Source organism: Nuphar pumila, chromosome 10 (assembly GCF_984573655.1).
Source record: "Nuphar pumila chromosome 10, dmNupPumi1.hap1.1, whole genome shotgun sequence".
Classification (NCBI taxonomy): domain Eukaryota; kingdom Viridiplantae; phylum Streptophyta; class Magnoliopsida; order Nymphaeales; family Nymphaeaceae; genus Nuphar; species Nuphar pumila.
Window position 1 is genome coordinate 75,132,695 of NC_143258.1, and position 20,171 is coordinate 75,152,865.

The 20,171-nt window shown below is 38.1% G+C and overlaps 1 protein-coding gene across 2 annotated transcripts in view; it reads left to right on the forward strand.

Annotated features, from left to right (window-relative positions):
• LOC149826838 (cell division cycle protein 27 homolog B-like) overlaps window positions 1-19,692 on the forward strand; it is a 51,090-nt gene extending 31,398 nt beyond the window's left edge. For both annotated transcript variants that reach the window (XM_090018991.1, XM_090018992.1), the window contains 8 exons: window positions 3,829-4,046; window positions 4,140-4,205; window positions 6,999-7,118; window positions 14,402-14,478; window positions 16,368-16,487; window positions 16,564-16,783; window positions 17,234-17,515; window positions 19,226-19,692. In XM_090018991.1, the coding sequence (XP_089875117.1) occupies window positions 3,829-4,046; window positions 4,140-4,205; window positions 6,999-7,118; window positions 14,402-14,478; window positions 16,368-16,487; window positions 16,564-16,783; window positions 17,234-17,515; window positions 19,226-19,273 (1,151 nt within the window). In that variant the 3' untranslated portion in view covers window positions 19,274-19,692. The remainder of the gene's footprint in view (window positions 1-3,828; window positions 4,047-4,139; window positions 4,206-6,998; window positions 7,119-14,401; window positions 14,479-16,367; window positions 16,488-16,563; window positions 16,784-17,233; window positions 17,516-19,225) is intronic.
• Window positions 19,693-20,171: the final 479 nt, after the last annotated feature.

Sequence of the window (20,171 nt, forward strand, 5' to 3'; positions counted from 1 at the left end):
AGGTTAAAAAGAGCTATTTATGGTTTGAAGCAAGCATCTCGCTCTTGGTTTGATAGCTTCTCGCTAGAGATTCAGAAACATGGATTTTCACGTTCCATGCTGGACCACTCATTATTTATTTTTAAAAATCAGTCTGTGACCACTCTATTATTAATTTATGTCGATGATATTATCATCACAGGAAACTCTGCAGCCCATATTCAAGAAGTCAAAGACTTACTAGGTCAGAGGTTCAAAATGAAAGATCTTTGAGTTCTACGTTATTTTCTTGGTGTAGAAGTTGATAACCAGGCTCATGGCTTGACACTCACTCAGCATAAGTACACCGTAGACGTTCTCAGCAAGGCAGGCATGAAAGACTGCAAACTCTAGGAACTCCAAGTGTGCTTCATCAGAAACTTAGCGCTGATGATGGAGATTTGTGTGATGACCCCACCAGGTATCGAAGCATAATAGGAATGTTATAGTACCTCACATTCACTAGACCTGACATCGTTTATTCAGTCAATCAAGTATCTCAATTTATGCATGCGCCACGTACTAGACATATGGAAGCCGTCAAGAGAATCCTTAGATATCTGAAAGGGACTATTGGGGATGGATTGATATATTCACCACAGTCATATGGCAAAGATGAGCACAAACTTACTGTATATTGTGATGCTGACTGGGCAGGAGATCCTGACGAACGAAGATCTACATCAAGATATTGTGCCTTCATTGGAAGAAATTTAGTCTCTTGGAGCAGTAGAAAACAAAAGGCTATCGCTAGATCAAGTACTGAGGCTGAATATAGATCCATGGCTGTTGCTACTGCCGAAGTCACATGGATCAGGCATCTACTAACTGAAGTAGGAGAAAAGATCTCCCACACTACCTTGCTATGTGACAACCAAAGTGCTATCAACATGTCATTCAATCCCGTACATCACAGTCGTGCTAAGCACATTGAGATTGACCAACACTTTGTGAGACAGAAGGTTGAAGAAAAAGAGATTGAGCCTGAATTCATCAGTACTGAAAGGCAAGTTGCAGACATATTTACCAAAGGGTTAACCAATGATCGTTTTTGGATGCTTAAAGGCAAGTTGTTCATGGTCCAAAACCATGATCAACTTGAGGGGGGGTGAAAAAAGTGAAAAGGATCTGAGACCCGGAACCCGACCCGAGTCGACCCGATCCATGTAATGTAAAGATCGTGTACAGAGTATACGTTTACTCTTAATCGGGTCTGGATACACCAGACCCGGATCCATATCTATGTAAAATAAAGTTATAAATGTATTCCTTTAGGTCACGATTTCATATAGAAATCGTGACAGACGCAGTTCTTGCATTTCGTCTCTCCCTCTCCCTCTCTCTTTCTCAATGCAGGTACGGGTGGTGGATTTCTAACAAACTAATGTTTTACCAGCTCCACTTGTACCATATTGTGTATCTGCAGCCATATCCATGTGGGATATCATAGACTACAATCATTAATGGATCTGTTGCCAGAAATGGTATGATAATTCTGGAAATCCCATCATACTTATTAGGGAACATAAAGATCAGTTTTGAAAGGTCAGGCATATATTTTATAATCTACCAAGACACTCTTGGTGGTACCAACTGATTCAAGGCATTACACTGTATTTCAAATAATGCTAGGGGATGAAGTGCTTGTCAGTTTGTCAATGTCCACTAGAGTTGTGAACAATTTTGAGAAAGTATGGGGTTAATCACATATTAGTTGTCATCACGTGCAACTTAAACTTTCTCTGGAATTATGTGAAAGGTCAGGGTTATTCTTAAATAGTTAGTTTTGTCACATAAATGCAGGCCCGACTGCCAAGTATGAGGTACCGCATTGATACAAATGGCATGACTTCTCCTTTTTCTGATTTCTCAGAAAAGAAATCTCCATTTCTAAATGCAAGTTTACGAACACATGCATGAGCATGCACACATCCTCACATGAATCCCTAAATGTGCTTGGAGAGAACTAATGTTTTACCAGCTCCACTTGTACCATATTGTGTATCTGCAGCCATATCCATGTGGGTATCTTAGACTACAATCATTAATGGATCTGTTGCCAGAAATGGTAATGATAATTCTGGAAAGCACATCATACTTATTAGGGAACATAAAGATCAGTTTTGAAAGGTCAGACATATATTTTATAATCTTCCAAGACACTCTTGGTGGTACCAACTGATTCAAGGCATCACACTGTATTTCAAATAATGCTAGGGGATCAAGTGCTTGTCAGTTTGTCAATGTCCACTAGTGTTGTGAACAATTTTGAGCATGGGGTTAATCACATATTAGTTATCACGTGCAACTTAAACTTCTCTGGAATTATGTGAAAGGTCAGGGTTATTCTTAAATAGATAGTTTTGTCATATAGTTGCAGGCCCGACTGCCAAGTATGAGGTACGACATTGGTACAAATGGCATGACGCAGAAATTTGGAAAAGATGGGTCAATGGGTACATCATTTTATGAAATGCTATAGATGTGAAGTTATAGACTCAAATATGAGATAAAAAGCTAAATCATATATATATATATATATATATATATATATATATATATATATATATATATATATATATATATATATTTGATAGGCAAGCTGGGGGTTAACCTCTTGGGATTCAAACCCAGTCCTCTTAATTAGTTCAGTGTGACCTAACCATCCAGCTATCCTGTTCAACCCTGTCAAACTTCGACTAACAGATAATGATCAACAAATATAGTGTTAACTGTGGTCACCTGTGTCACAGGGATTCGGCTAGCAGGGTGCCGCACCTGCGTCGACACGGGTGCGGGTTCGGGTGCGGCACCGGGTGCGGTCAACCCGATCCTGGGTGCGTTGACCGCACCCAGGATCATTTAGGTCCATTTGTTTTTTGGATTTTAAAAAAAAAAAAATTGCCCTGTGAAATGGGCTGCGAATTTGAATTTTTAAAAAAAAAAATCTGCTGTCAGGGCTGACAGCAGCTGCTGACAGCAGAAAAACCTGCGGGGAAACCCTGACCCCCTTATATATATATATATATATTACATTTTTGCCCCTGCCGCAGCCCCGCACCCGGGTTTTTTGGAAGTGCCGAATCCCCGCACCTGCACCCGCACCCGCACCCGCACCCATGTGACATAGGTGGTCACTTTTGATGTTGAGAGTAGACTACACATTGATTTGACCATAAGATGGATAAAATAGATTGAGTCCCGTTAACCTATATCGAGGAGTACTCAGTACCACTGGAGGTACAACACGGGTACAACATTGGTAGAGTGGTCTGGTAGGACTGCTGATGTTATAGATTAGATAAGTTAGTGTAAATTCCACACTATTTGTTTTCATGTTGCGAGCCAAAATCCTTTTAACTAGGTGGATATATAATTCCTCCCAGGTTAATTGCTTTTCTGTCAATAAAGGGGGAACTGAGAAGTTTCTGCTCCGGATATAACCAGTGACAATAAGAGCGGCAGTGGCAACAACAACAACAGCATCATCCTTGATCATGATCAAATGATAATGGAGTTAAAACCGTTATTGTAACTCCTATTTCCCTCTTGAAATTTTAAATTCCATCTTTTTCTAGGATATTTATGTTGAATTTCTACTATGCCAGGCGACTATTATGTTCAATTTCCATTCTGCTGATCATTATCAGAGAATTTGAACCATTTAATGAACAAACTCAGACACATTTTCATGTTTACTTGGTTGTGTTGAATATTGCTGGCCTAATATCTGCTTCACGGTTGTGCTTGGAGATTAGTTCTTGGGGGAACACCTTTTGGGGCTAACTTGCTTCTGTTACTTTTTTATAGTGAGGCGGTCTGATACCATTGATGACAATGGTCCTGATGATATTGCAACATCTTCTCTGTCAGTGGCATGTGATGATAGGCCTTATGACCGAGACAAAGCAAATACTTTAACTGGAAGCGCACATGGTTCAAGATTCACAGGTGGAGCCTTGGAGCTTCTTGGACTGCTTCGTATACTTGGTGAAGGCTATAGGCTTTCCAGGATGTATAGATGCCAGGTGTGTGGCAGCATGATGTTTAATGAGAAATTGTAAACCATGCCATGCGAACTTTATCCTTTCAAGCTGATCTAGTATTTCTCCCTCTAACAGGAAGCATTGGAAACCTTTCTCAAGCTCCCACCCCGGCAATATGCTACTGGATGGGTTCTTTCTCAGGTTAGTTCTACTTACTCATCTCTGACTTCATGGTGTTCTCGTCATTGATGTGCATCTTACTATTCTGATGTGCTCATCGGAGTTGCATCATGACCATACTGGTTGTTTTGATGTCAGATATATAACTATATTGTGGAAATTTTAAATAACAGAAGATAGATTTGTATATACAGTTTAACCAACTTCCAGCAAGTTGCATGATTGTTACTAGAAATGGAAAGGTAAGTTGAGCAAATGGAAAACTTTGTTCTATTAGACAAGTTGAATTTGACTGTGGTTGACGATACTTTGAATGGGTGAAAATTTGGAGCATGCAACTAGCTTAGCCTCATTGCAGCAGAGTCCCTCAGTTCCTTTCGATTATATAATTCCTTTTTCTGGGCTTGACATGGTTAGAGCCTTAGATGCTATGTAATAAATATCACCTGTATTGTAATCATGATAATTCACAAAACTGTAAGACCCGATAAAATCATGATAAATTCAAAATATGTTTTTTTTAATATCTTGTTATGATTGCATGTTAATTGTGATTCTATGATGGTTTCAGGAGGTCCTTAATATTTCTTATTCTTATTTTTCATACTTTTCTTGTTCATTTATGTAATTTCCAGTCACAAATATAGGCAATATTTTGAAAATATAGCGATGACATCACTATAAATTCATAAAGCAATATTAAAGGCAAAATATCATGATATTTTGAAAATGTCAGAAATTTATATATATCGTGATAATATCACGATAACATCACATTATTATCAATTACTTCTTACTTTTTTACTTGTTTCCTATATCTTAAGTACATTTTTCTTCTTTCTTTTATATTTTTTAATTGTTTCTTTGATTACATGTGTATTTTATTATCTAAACATGTTATTTTCTTACTTATTTCTGCTATTTTTATATTTTTTTAAACTTTTTAAGCCCCGAGTTTTTCCCGAGAATTATCAACCAAACCTATATTATCACAAGAAATTTCCTTGCCAAGATATAGCCGAGACTGATATTTGTGACTATGGTATTTTCCTATTTTCATTTTTTTAATATGCCAAGTTTCTTGGTGTTTTCTGGGAAAGATAAATTATTCCAATTTATCTTATGATTTTACTTGCCAAGAAAAATCTTGATACTAAGAGTTGTGTCTATTTTTTGAAGTTGTTCCCTGTAGCAATTGTATTAAGTGCGCTGCACTCAACATGTTGAAGAAGTTTTTCCAATTTTAATGAGTTTAGCAAACCACAGGAAAAAGAAAAAGAGTTTCCTGCTTTCTGTTTAAAATCCTTCACTTGTCCCTCTCCTTGGGTGAAGTGAGGGTTCTCTACGACCCTATTGTACCATTCAAAGTCCATCCATTTAATTCCGTTTATCATCAATATAGTGGTAAAGTTTTATTCCGGAACTACTTGTTCCACTGATGTCCACTGGAAAAAGGTTTCACCACCTCAGTCAATTTGGGCACAAGCACACCTTTGAACCCTGTGAATCACTGGTGTCAGCCTGTAGGCTAGATTGCAACTTCTGTTCTATCTTGATTATGTTTTGGTGATTGTGATTGCAGGATGTTAAATGTAATATAGGTTGAAGAATGATATTATAGGCAATAAGATGAATGGTAAGGAGATATAGATCCCTGGAGAGCAAGTCAAATACTTCTTACTTGTTTATGACACATCTAGACTTTATGGCCTTTTAACTGCAATACAGGTTTAAGTATGATATATAGGCAATAAGATGAACCACAAGCTGATTAGAGATCATCAGGGACTAAGTCAACTACTTAAGCATGTTTATGACACCCTAAACTTTATGACCTTTGTTACTACTCCAATATTGATAACAAGTAACTGGAGGATGAGTAAGTATGATCTAGGAGAACAAGAAGGGTTCTGTCTTTTTTTTCAGTCCTTGGGGGTCGTTGCAGTTGATTGCTTTTTATCTTTGCACAGTAGTGTTTAGATTTCATTTTGTCAAAAACAGAATGCTTTACATTCAATAAATAATGTATATCTGCAATGATTGGGCATAAAGTATCTGTAGTCAGATAAACATTGAAAATGCACAGTGGATAATGGTTAGCACGGTTTAAAATAACTAACTGCACAGATGGTTAGTTGTATGATGCTACCAGATAAGCTAGTCAAAATCATAGTGCATATTTTCAAGACGTTCTTGGAGCCTATGCAAAATCATATGGGTTGTTTATGAGTTATGTCATTCTTTTGTGGGGCCTGCTGTTACCCAAGCCTATTGATAAAAACAGTTGTCTATAAAAAAACAATGCTTAATACTTAGGATGTGTTGCTTTACAAAAACCATTACTTTTTTGCCACTTCTAAGGAAAAGACAAGGTTTATGTTTGTTGTGAAACTTGAGCACTTCATGGTTGGTTTAATTGCACTCTAATACATAATGATTGCGTTTAAAAAAGTTATTTAAATAGGTTTTAGGTATTAAATAGTGTAACAATGGAATTTTGACTTGCAATGTTCATGTAAACTGTATATGTTGAGCTTCCATGTCTTCTGGCTTCAGTCTTTCTCTCAACATTTCCCATGTAGTGCTATGTATTCATCATATTCATGTGGAAGCTTCCGCCCCCCCCCCCCCCCCCCCCTATCCAGCATGATTTTGTTTACAGCTCACAATGCTATGGTTTTCAATTGTTTATGAACTTGTTAGAAACAGCCAGAAGCCAATATGACTGTGCTAGAGGCAATCTATGATTGATGTAATATGTTTGGACATAATTTACTTCCCTTATGGTAAAATCACTTTCTATACTTCCATCAGGTTGGAAAAGCATATTTTGAGATGGTTGATTATTTAGAGGCTGACCTTGCCTTTAGTTGGGCTCGCCGTGCATCACCTTACACTTTGGACGAAATGGATGTTTACTCCACTGTGCTATTTGTAAGATCATTGTGCTTGTAGTTGTCTTATATCTATATTTCTTTTGATTTTTGGTCATAGATCCTGCTGTGTACTTATTGTTGCTGTGGTTGTCTCAATAACAACAATCTGTCTTTCAAGTACATCTTTTGGGCTTTGTAAGAATCTCATTTATTCTAGATAATCCCACACTTAGTGATTTTTCACACTCATGAAACATGGGATTTTCTAAAATATTATGGGTCTTGATATCCTCTTTCTAGAGTCCTAGAACAAGTGGGCCCTTAATGGTGTGTTTGTTGCATCCAGGGTTGTGGGATGAATCTTCCACAAGAAAGCCATCGTCTCTACAAAAGTGCTTGGCAAGAGAGAGGGGGGGGGGGGTGAATGGTTTTCATGGAAAAGCTGGTGTTTTGTGGTCAAGCAAACCATTGTTTTCTAATGGGATGATTGCTTCACTGCAGGTGGGGAACATACCTCTTTCATATGAAAGAGGGCCTGCTTCCCAAGATTTTGGCAAAAAAAAAAAAACTCCTACAGGACAGCCATATAGAGAGTTTATGATTTTAAACTGCTTATTGCTCCTAAGTAGCAATTTCAGCAACTTAAAAGACTACAGGACATTGGTATAACTTTTGGCAAAATATTCTGGAGATGGTGTAGTGGCTGTGCCACTAATGAAAAATTAAATTGTGCAGGTACTATTGAACAAATAGGGTTGTTCTTGTAGAACCATGCATACATAGCGCATTAATTTATTTATTTTTTGAGTTTGCTGATTATGGTGCATATATTTTCTCATACTGAGGCCAGCTGCTTTAACTACTCGGGAAATTCTAGGCTTAAAAGGTCTGCTATGTGGCCAACAGACTCAAGGTTGCTACAATTTTAATTTGATTAACTGCTATCGATATCCTGCAATTGAAAAGGTCTGCACTAATTACAATCTCGTAGGGTTAACTACTATTAACTCTAGGCTTAAAAGGTTTGCATGATAAATTTGCTTTATGAACAGACGTGTTCTGTTGAAAATATGAGAGAGAGTGCAAAGGGGAAGGAAAGAGCTTTCAGATATCGGCAGCCACTGCAAAACCTAATGGCTGCAGTAATGCTTCATTAGCCTTAATAGGGTTACAATAATATTTTTACTTGGACAAAAGTGCCCTGTATTAGTAACACATGTTACATTAGAATACAAAACAAAACTCGTGAATGAATATTTTAATACCCTCCCTCAAGTTGTGCATGGGAGTGAACCACGTGCAACTTGTTTTTCAGATACCAGAAACGGTGACTTGTTTTGTAAACATATCGGCAACTTGGTCTTCTGAAGGCAGTTCAATCTCTTTGTCTGCTATCTTTTGTCTGATGGAATATCAATCTCAATATGCTTAGTCCGATTGTGATGAATATGATTAAATGCAATTTGTATAGCACTTCTATTATCACACATAAGTATCGAATTTGAGATATCCTCTCCCATTTCTGTAAGTAGATGCCTAATCCAGGTTACTTCTGTTGTGGCAGCTGCCATGAATCTATATTCTGCCTCTGTGCTAGATCTTGCCACAACCTTCTGTTTTCTGCTACTCCATGAGACAAGATTTCTCCCAATGAAAACACAGTATCCTGAAACAGACCTCCTCTCATCTAGATCCCCTGCCCAGTCTGCATCTGTATAGGCCAGTATGTCATGTTTTGGTGACTTCCATGAAGATTGAATATATGTGAGTCCATCACCCACCGTTCCTTTTAGATAGCGAATGATGCGTTTGACAACATGCATGTGACCAGTCTTTGGTTCATGCATGAACTGAGATACTTGATTAACAAAATATACAATGTTTGGTCTAGTAAAAGTAAGATATTGTATCTTACCCACTAAACTGCGATACTTGACTGCATCATGCATCAGGGTATAATTCACCATCACAAATGCTGAGCTTTTGGTTGACAACACTGGGTGTGGTTAGAGGTTTACAATCTGTCATTCCTGCTTTAGCCAGAAGATCAAGAGTGTATTTATGTTGAGTTAATGACATTTTTTCATCTTGTCTGTCCACCTCTACACCAAGAAAATATCTCAGTTCCCCAAGGTCTTTCATTTTGAACCGCATACTCAATAAAACTTTAATTCGTTTAATGTGGTCTGGAGCATTACCAGTGATCACAATATCATCAACATATATGAGTAAGAAAACCATAGTGGTACCATTCTTGTATATAAATAAAGAATGGTCAAGTTGGGAACGAAAGAAACCATGTTTCTGAATTTCTAAGGAGAAGCTTTCAAACCATGACCTAGAAGCTTGCTTCAAACCATACAAAGCTCTGTTTAATTTGCATACATATTCTTTTGGGTCTCCCTCTGTATAACCTTGAGTCTGTTCCATGTAGACCTCTTCCTTTAAGTCCCCATGAAGAAATGCATTCTTAACATCAAGCTGACTAAGGATCCAGCCATGTTCAATTGTCAGGCCAAGTATAATGCGAATAGTTCCCATTTTCATCATTGGGCTGAATGTCTCATCATAATCCTGACCATATTCTTGAGTGAAACCCTTGGCTACAAGACGTGCCTTGTACCGTTCAATGTTACCATTTGGTTTATATTTAATTTTATATACCCATTTGGAACCAACAACATTTTTATCTGGTGGACGGCCAACTATCTCCCATGTTTGACACTCATGAAGTGCCTCGATCTCCTCATTCATCACTTCAATCCATTTGTTGGATTAGATAGCTTGATGAAAACCAAGTGGTTCATCGTGTTTTTCAATCTTGGATAGAAAAATATGAAAGTCCATAGAAAAGTTGTCATAACTAACCCATTTTTCAATAGGATGCCTTATCCTGCCTGATCTTCTTGGTGCTTCTCTGTTATTAGACAATGCAATGTGTTCTTCAACAGGTACATTTGTTTGCTCTCTAGGTCTCCTGGTATACACATTACCTTTGTATTTCAGACATTCTGTTTGTGATGCATCATCTGAAACCGTCTCACCATGTATGCTTTCAGGGGTCAAAATAGTATGTTCGGCAGTATGTGAAATAAGTTCAGCACTAAGCCATGGATCATACCAATTAGCAACTGCACCAATATGTTCACGATTGGCGTCTGCTCCTTTTCCCAGAAAACTATTTTCATCAAAAACAATATTTCTGGAAATTCTAATCTTTTTATTGGCAGGATCATAGCACCTGTAACCCTTGTGTTCATCTGAATAACCTACGAATTGGCATATAGAGTCTTTGTCCTGAAATTTAGTCCTCATGGATTTGTCAATATGTACATAACATGTGCACCCCAAAACTCATAACTCATCATAATCAGGATGTGCACCAAAAAGAACATAATAGGGAGATTGATTTTCAAGAATAAGCATAGAAAGACAATTTATTACATGAGTGACAGTGTGAAAAGCTTCACTCCAAAGACTAATGGGTAAGTTACTCCTATACATCATACTCATTGCACTTTCCACAATATGTCTGTGGTTACGTTCAACAATTCCATTTTGTTGTGGTGTGTACGGGCAAGAAACTTCTACGGTGCATCCCATTGTCTTGGAGAAAATCTAAAAATTCTTTGAAGGAATACTCACCACCTCCATCACATTGGAGAATTTGAATATTTTGAGAGAATTGATTTTTAACATAGGATTTGTGTTTCATAAAGAATATCTAGGTAAAATGAGAGAAACTGTCAATAAAATATACATAATATTTACTTCCAGAAGAGGAAGGATTGGGGGTTGGGCCCCAAACATCTGAACATATTATCTCAAAGGGCATTAAGGCTTTTTTATTTATTTGATGAAAAGGGAGTACATGACTTTTGCAGACCTGACAACTGGGACATATTTTATCCTTCAATGAAGGTGAAACAGACTCTGAAAGAAAACCATTGGACACTAACTTTTCAATAAAGACTTGACTACAATGACCGAGACGAGAATGCCAGAGATCTGACTTATTACATTTGGATGTACTTAGGATGCTTTTAGAGACGAGATCAAACTTGGGTTTCAGGACACTGGAGGCTGGATCTTCATTAAAGACATACATGTCTCCGTGTCGCTCTCCTTTAGCGAACATCTCCTCCGTTTGAAGATCCTTGACAAATACAGAAGTAAGAGTAAATTCCACAGATGAATTGGTAGAATCAACAAGCTTAGAAATAGAGACAATATTTTTCTTTATATTTGGTGCATGAAGAACATCAGATAAAAGAATAGATGACTCAGACAAAGGAATGGGGACGTTGCCTATGTTTGAAATAGGGTGGTGAGTCCCATCTCCGATTACAACATTAGATTTTCCAAAATAGGGAGTCAAAGTAGAGAACTTACCTGCATTGCCAGTCATATGGGTTGCTGCCCCAGAGTCAACATACCATATTCCATCATCATTCTGCTTCAGATTCAAGTTGGCCATCGCAGATAGTAGAAGATCCTTAACATCATCACTGACCTGAAATGTACTTGCAGTTCCTGATGTACCAACATTTCTAGTGTTTTGCGTTCTATTCCGATTTTGTGGGTTGAACCAACAGTTGTCTTTGATGTGTCCTCGTTTGTGATAGCATGTGGGATCATTCTTTGAAAAACTGACAGTGGAATTTGGTGTAGGTAGTAACCCACGTCCACCCTGGATTGGATTTCCCTTGCCTCTGCCACGTCCTCCTCGCGCACGATCAGCTATCACCCCTGTGGCAAGAACCTCATGCATAGATGATTGTCCTGTTGAAGCTTCAGACATGCTTTTCAGTGTCATCTCGTACTGAAAGAGTTTGGTGTGTAATTCCTCAAAACTGAGCAACGTAGACAAGCATAATAAGGATGTAACAAGAACATGATATTCTGATCCCAAGGCATTCAGTGTCTGCTGCACCTTTTCTTTATCTGACACTGGATACCCAACCATAGCTAATTGATTTGTGATGCTTTTGACTTGATTTAAGAATTCAATAATGCTCATTGCACCCATTTTTAACATCTGAAATTCGTGTTTAAGAAATAACACTTTAGCCTTTGATATCTGAGAGTAGGTCTGAGCTAAAGCCTCCCACAAAACTTTAGATGTGCAATCATCAAGAATGGAAATCAAGACTTCTTGTGACAATATGAAAGTGATGTATGTGACGAGGGCCTGATCGCGCTTCATCCAAGTAACAAATGCAGGGTTGTGAATAATATTCGGCAATCCTCCATCCTCTTTGACTTCGGTTGTGATAAATTCTAGAGGCATTGGAGTGGATCCATCCAAGTGGCCTGAAAGATTTTGACTCCGAATAAAAGGAGCAATTTGCCTTTTCCAAGTCAAATAGTTGTTGGTAGTTAGCTTTTCTGAAACTAATTGCCTCAGGAAACTGGAAGAGATACCCGAATTGGCTAAAGTATTCATTTGTAGATTTGTTGACAGGAATTGAAACGAAAGACACTAGTGGCTGATGCTGACCTGTTTTATCATAAACTGACACAGTTGACAGAATATGTTGGGACAGGCATGACAGAATATGTTGGGACAGCAGTAACGTGGATCTCGCAGGAGAGAATGAAACCAGATCAATAACGTGATATTCAGAAACAAAGGAAATTTTAGGGTGAGAAGCAAAAACGAAAGAATATTTTAGGGTAGGTGTGACAGGCAAAATCCAGATCAGCAGTAATGTGAATCTGGTCTTTCCCTGGAAAAGATGGAACCAGGTTCACACAGACAGGAACTCGGGTTTATGAAACTAGAAGAGAACTCGACCTTTGCATGAAAGGAAGGAGGCGACAAAAAGGGGGAACGACAGTAGATCTGAATATGTTTCAGATCTGCGACAGAGAGGTTCAGCAAGTGAAAATAAAAGAAGTAGAAGAAGAAAACAGGGTGCTGACGTTAAAAGAAAAGGAATCTTTTGACAGAAAATAGAAGTAGAAGGCAGCAGAAGATAAAGTTCAGATCTGTTAAAGATACACAGCAGATCTGAAAAGATTTCAGATCTGCGACAGGAATACACAACAGACGAAGATAGAAGAAATAGGAATGAAAAGATGGAAGAAGAACGTGACCTGTTGACAGCAAGGAGAAGTCGACTTTCATGCCGACTGAGCAAGCCTTTCACGCCCAGAAGTTTCACTGCTTATTGACGGCAAAGGGAAGTCGACTTTCACGTGAAGTGAGCAAAGCCTTTCACACCCAGAAGTTCCGCTGCTCTGATACCATGATAAATTTGCTTTATGAACAGACATGTTCTGTTGAAATTATGAGAGAGAGTGCAAAGGGGAAGGAAAGAGCTTTCAGATATCGGCAGCCACTGCAAAACCTAATGGCTGCAGTAATGCTTCATTAGCCTTAATAGGGTTACAATAATATTTTTACATGGACAAAAGTGCCCTGTATTAGTAACACATGTTACATTAGAATACAAAACAAAACTCATGAATGGATATGGATCCTTTATCGGATCCATATCCAGTCCATATTTTAATACTTATTACTCATTAATTATTTAAAAGTTAATTTCTTTGATGGTTAAGCTTTACTTATGGAACATTTGGATTTTATTTAAAGCTTGACAAAATTTATGATGTGGATTCTGATCATGTTTGCATGAAAATCAAACTTAGGGGACCAGTTCTGAGTACCATGTATAACTGACATGCATAATGCCTTTCAAATATTATCAGTGAACTTACTTTTAAGTTTTAAATTTGGCACTAGAAGTGAGTCTCGTCAGTGTCTGCCAATCTGGGGGAGTGGTAGATTTCTTGTTTCATTTGCAAATCCAAGGCCTCAACTCTTGCAATCTTTGATGTTGAGCATTTTCTGGGTCACGTTTTTTTTTTCGATTTACTGCACCATAAATATAGGGAAGCACATATAGTGCAATAACTTCAAACAACAGTTGCTGTGGTATTTGTGACTTGGAAAATCCCCAACATTGAAGGTTGCTTGAGCTGAGGCCCTCAGCAAACCAATGGGGATATAAATCCTTAAGTCTTCCTGTTTGGAAGGCCTCATTCAGATGAAGCAACAAGATTGGTTGGAATAGACAAATCTGCCCATCCTCTTGCAACATATCACAAAAAACCAGAGGTGTGCATATGCTGTCATTTTCCAGTTTCTGCACCTGCAGTTCGCTTGTGATTGTTGCAATATATTCTGGCTAACCTTCTTGCTTTGTATTTGTCATTTCATGTAATTCTATTTTCTCTATAAGCATGTCTTATATTTTCCTTTGGTAAAATCTACCTCCTCGTAGTTAGGTTTTCCATAATTTCCTTGCAACTCACAGCATCAATTGTGTGCAGCATTTAAAGGAAGAAATGAAATTAAGCTATTTGGCCCAAGAGTTGATCTCAATAGATCGGTTATCACCTCAAGCTTGGTATGCTCTTCAAATTTCTTTGAGTCGGAATTCTTGGACTAGTTTCCCCGATTTGCTTGTTCAGAACTGTATATTGTAAATGCAGCAGATTCTCCACCAACCTGTTGACCATGGAATATTTGCTAAATACTCATGCATGCTTGAGAAGGAATTTTAGTTGATTAAATATTCTTGAGAAACTCATGACATAGCAGCTGTAAGTAGATACGTTGATTGCATGTACTTTTCTGATAAAGTATGTGCTAGGTGATAATGTCTAGAGAAGTAATTCTTTGAGTTTTAAATGTTCTGTCTATCTTCCGTCCTAAAGTAGCATATTTGGTAATAGAAAAATAGGAAGAGCTGGAGACCAGAGAGTACCTTGTTCCCAAACAAAAGATTATTGCAATTGGCTGGGTTGTCCGAAAGTAATGAAAATTGTAAGAATATCTCAGACCCAGTTGGTTGTGAGTGGCATAGGCATAACCTATCTGGTAGTGTTGGTGATGCTCACAAAACGTTATGCTGGGAACTTTAAATGTGCATAGATGAGGTCACCTTGGGTGGTCAAAAGCCTAAAATATGCTGACAGGATGTCATGTGCCATGGTTGGCAGAGCTTTGTCTTCCTACTACTAGTGATGTACTTTATTGCTGATGAACTGCTTTTTTTTAATTCATGGTGGATGAAGTTCCTACTAGTGCCCCAGTAACTAGAGAATTTCTTTGAGAGCCCTTTTGTTTGAGCCCATTTCAATAGGAAAAGTGCATGCTGGCAATGTGAGCCCCAGCTTTTCCCGCCCTCCATGTGAAAATCCCTTCACACCTCTTCTGTGTGAAAGGGTTTTTGCGGGACTTTTTAGAAAAACATTATCTTTCCTGTGAATTGACATTCGTGTCCCTAAGCATGGAACAAATGGCCTTGAATGATTACTCTAACAGTTGTAGATGTGCTAAATATATTTGGTGGTGTTTCGGTGCCTTGGACATGAGCTCCCAAGGGTTGGATTTGGCATGGGCCCAATGCAAAAAATCCCTTTTCTATGCAAACAGGAAATCTCTAATAAACGAGATCCCAGGGTTGGATTTGGCATGTGGCCCATGCCAAAATCCTTTTTCCAATGCAAACATCTTTTACTGAGGTCCAAGAAGGGCCTTGGTTGCCTGTGTATGCCCCCACCCTTCTGTTTGGATCTGTCATTCTAACATTTAATTTGTCAAGGATTCAAGATCTGAGGTATTCAGATAGGGTTTAGTCTTGTCTTCATTATTGTCTTTTCCCACCAATTTGTATTTTGAAAAGGGCATGCTGTTTCCATGTTCCCTAATCTGAAAGTGTACTTTGTTCAGTTGGAAACGGTGTTGCTTTCATAATTTCTTGCATATGTTAAGTCCTAGAGCAGTCACCTTGAGTGATGTTTCACAATTTCTTGAACATTTTTCCTTTTCTGAATTATATGCTGTGTTTGTTACCTTTAATGAAATTCAGTTTTGGCCCATCTGATAGAAACACATTGTGATGATACTTTGTTGGTTATCTCGATTCTCGTGTTGGCACACCTGATATTACAGTACTCTTGTAACAATGACACATCATAATAATGTGACCCCATTTCTTTGACATGCCTAGACAAGGAAAACCATTTATTAAAATATATGTAAAATACAATACTTTTTAGAGGAGACATTTAGGTGATACCTAGATATTCTTACCTTTGAATAATCTTCTAATTATCTTATGGCAAATATTGGCCACTTGTCATAGTTTAACATTAGAAAGAATGTGAAAATGTATGTCACTTTCTCCTTATAAATTGTTCCATTCAAAATTTGTCCTTAATGGTATTGGTGACTGATTTCCATGGAGTTTCAAATTATAGTAGTACATCTTATTTGTTGTTTCGGTTGCAGGTGTGCCATAGGGAACTGCTATAGCCTGCAGAAAGATCATGAAACCGCATTGAAGAGTTTTCAACGTGCTGTTCATCTGGACTTGCAGTTTACTTATGCACATACACTTTGTGGCCATGAGTATGGATCTCTGATCTTACACTTATGTTTTGCATGAAAATTGGGATTGCTTACATAATAAGTCTACTTTTAACAGATATGTATCAATGGAGGATTTTGAGAATGGGGTGAAGTGTTATCAGAGTGCTCTTCGACTAGATTCAAGGCATTACAATGCTTGGTACGGCCTTGGGATGATATACCTTCGTCAAGAAAAGTTTGAGTTTGCTGAACATCACTTTCGAAGTGCTTTTCAAATCAATCCACGCTCTTCTGTTCTAATGTGTTATCTCGGGATGGCTTTGCATGCTTTAAAGGTGTGTTTCTTAGTTATGACCATATGGTATCTCAATAGTTTATGTCCGATTTGTGAGTTAAGCACATGGGCTTGAGGTAACACTTTTTTGTTAATTGCTTGGGACATTTTACATCAGATTACTGCAATGCTTGCAAATTATCAAAACACTGGAAGGATGTTCAGTGTTTTTGGCATGTCAGTTCTGATTTATCGAAAAAACAGATCATTAACGTAGATGAACAACTTTTGGAGTTTATGTTTTACCAATAATTGTTGCTTTTCTGACTGCCTTGTGTGATCTCAGAGAAAATAGATGACACCTGTCCTCTACAATATTGGTCTTGGTCTGTATTTTCCAGATCGTCATCCTACTTATAGTTCATATATACCTAGTGTAAATTACTTTATTTCCTGTTTGTGACCTTTGTTGGAGATGGTAATAGAGGCTTAATTTTCTGCCATATGACAGAGAAATGAGGAGGCCCTTGATATACTTCAGAGCGCCATTTCAGCAGATGAGAAGAACCCACTCCCTATGTATGAGAGAGCCAACATACTCGCCAGTGTTGAAAGGTTTGATGAAGCATTGAAACACTTGGAACAGCTAAAAGAATTTGCACCTCGTGAGAGCAGTGTTTATGCATTGATGGGAAAAATTTACAAGCGACTAAACAAACATGATAAGGCGATGTTTCATTTTGGGGTTGCGCTTGATCTAAGACCCCCTGATGCTGATATGGCTGCTATCAAGGTATTTTTGTTATTGTACTTCTCATCTAATTTAAAATGTCCCTGTAAATTGTTAGTTATTGCCAGCAATACTATCTTCATAGCTGGCAGGGAACTTTCTTCCGATGCTATGACTTTCTTTTAAGAATGACTTATCTTCTTTTGTTACCCTTTTCTTATTGCATTTTTATTGGTTTGTCACACAAAACATGGTTAGGCAATAGTTAGGTCATTCGTGGGTCTGTGGTCGTGCAGGCTGAGTCATAGGTTTCACTTGCACCATACACAAAGACCTGGTTGACTGGTATAAGACCTTTGATGCATGGCCTGGCACACATATAGACATGCAAACTTGCAATGCGGGTACTTCTTGAAGGGTGCCATACCTGTATTGGCGCATCAACATTTGTACTGGTACATTATGTGTATGGGTCAGTCCACTTTCAAAACTGACCCGATCCAATTTCCTTTTATGTGGGATCATTTTAATACATTTTCAAGTCACATAAAGTGTTTCTTCCATCCATTCTATACATTCATATGCATAGATACATGTATACATCCACAGCTTTCCTTAAAAAATGTGCACACTCACTCACACACACGCGTGCGTGTGTGTGCCTATCAATGTCAACTGCTATTTTGAAAATATTGCTTTGATATAAGCTATTTCAAGGTAGCCAATATGAAAGGGAATATCTTGTGATAATATCACGATATTTTTGGGGAAAAGCCTATTTCTTATATTTTAAGTTTTCATTTCCTATTTTTTTGTTTCTTCTATATTTTTAAAACTCGTTCCTTCAAAATTTGTTCAATCGGTGCTTATTATTTTATTTTTGGTTATTATTTATATTTTTTCAAAATTTTGAACTCACGAGATTTTCTTGAGAAATACAAACTTTTGAAAATCTCATCGACAAATTATCTTGGACGATATAGGTGACTATGGTGTGTGTATATATATGAAAAGGCGTAACATCGGGTGCCTGTGGCGTTGGACGAGATCATACGCATTTGAAAAAAAACTCTTTAGCGGTGGTTCTTGACCGCCATTGAAAAATTTTAAAAGCAAATTTTTTTGCGCTGCTGATCGTGTGCACGATTAGTGGCGTAAAAAGTGTCCGATTTGTATCGGGCACTTTACCTGTTTGACGATACACCTCTCTCTCTCTCTCTCTCTATATATATATATATATATATATATATGGATGAAAACCTGTCCACTAAAAAACATGCCAAATCTACCCACTAAAACCTGGACCCACCTGTGATCAAATGCACCATTTTGTGCGGGTCTGCCAGATATTTCGACGGTTGACTTGGCAAGCACCCGGAGGTTCTGGGCTCATGGTGCAGTAGTGATGCCGACGATAGTTGGCGTATCACCAGAGGTTTCTGGACGATGCCGGAAAACAGCGATAAAGTCTGCCAGTAAACCGGGTCTCTTTAGCTATGCAGGGCTCGAGACGATAAAAGGGTCATGTTGCGAACTATCTCCAATCGTCGATTCGAGATCTGCATGCGTATCTGTGACATAGCATGCAGAACATGTATGTTGCTTATTGAAACTACAACCAGTTTGTAAGGGGCTTTAATATAAATTGTATTTTGTTCTGATATTATCAAGCCGACACCGAGTGACAGTTGTTGATATCCTTTGAAGATAGAGCTAAACTTTTGCTTGGAAAGGGTATAGAGTTGCTGCTAATTGCTTGCTTATAATTGACAGTCCGCAATGGAGAAATTGCATGTGCCAGATGAAGTCCAGGAATTGTAGTTCCCATAAAGCCTAATGTTAGACTTGAACCTGATCCACTGCATGCCTCCTAGATGATCAGAGTATTCCCATGTGAAGAAGCCCTACTGCGGTCATGTCTCCCCTGGTGGCGGATCTTGTACCAGTAAGAGCTTCTGAATCCAGCATGCGATGGTTGCCAGAGCTTCCTCATTTTTGTATTCTAGAATGCAGAGAAGGGAGAGATTTTTATTTACAGAAGAAAATTACAGCGAATGTGGAGCAGGAAGAGATTTTTATTTGTTTTTATAATTGTTTTTTCCCTTCTTTTCTGGCAGACTGCCTGGGTGCATGAGCTTTGAAGCAAGTGCCAAAAATGGCTTGTATAATTATGAAATCGCGATGACCGTGTATTTCCAGCATGTTGTAATTGAGCTCCATTATCAGTGATTCATCTTCAATTAAATTTGTTCAATCGGTGCTCGCTGCATACTTCAGCTGAAAATTGTATCACCTTTTCATGCAAGTGGATGAAGATTGATTCTATTTGTGCTGCTGTGAAACTGGAAAGCTTCCTGTTTGTGCTGCTATGAAACTAGAATGTTTCAGGAAGGATGAAGGTTGATTCTGTTTGTGCTGCTATGAAACTGGAATGCTTTAGTAAGACGGAGGTTTATCTGTTGGTTTAATTGTCCATCTAGTCAATATTGCTAACATAGATCTTTTCATCTTTCTTTACCCTTGTTCAAGGTGGAGTTTTTTTTTTCTGAAGAGAGAACTGCTGTATTCAGCACAGATAGTTAAGGCTTGCGTACTCCGATAATGGTAAGCCATCAAAACTTGAGAATGGACCCTCCATTAGGACGTTGTCAAGATTTGGCACAAAAAGTTGACACATTCAAGCAGTTCTGACCTTTAAAGTTTGGTCATTAGGACTCTG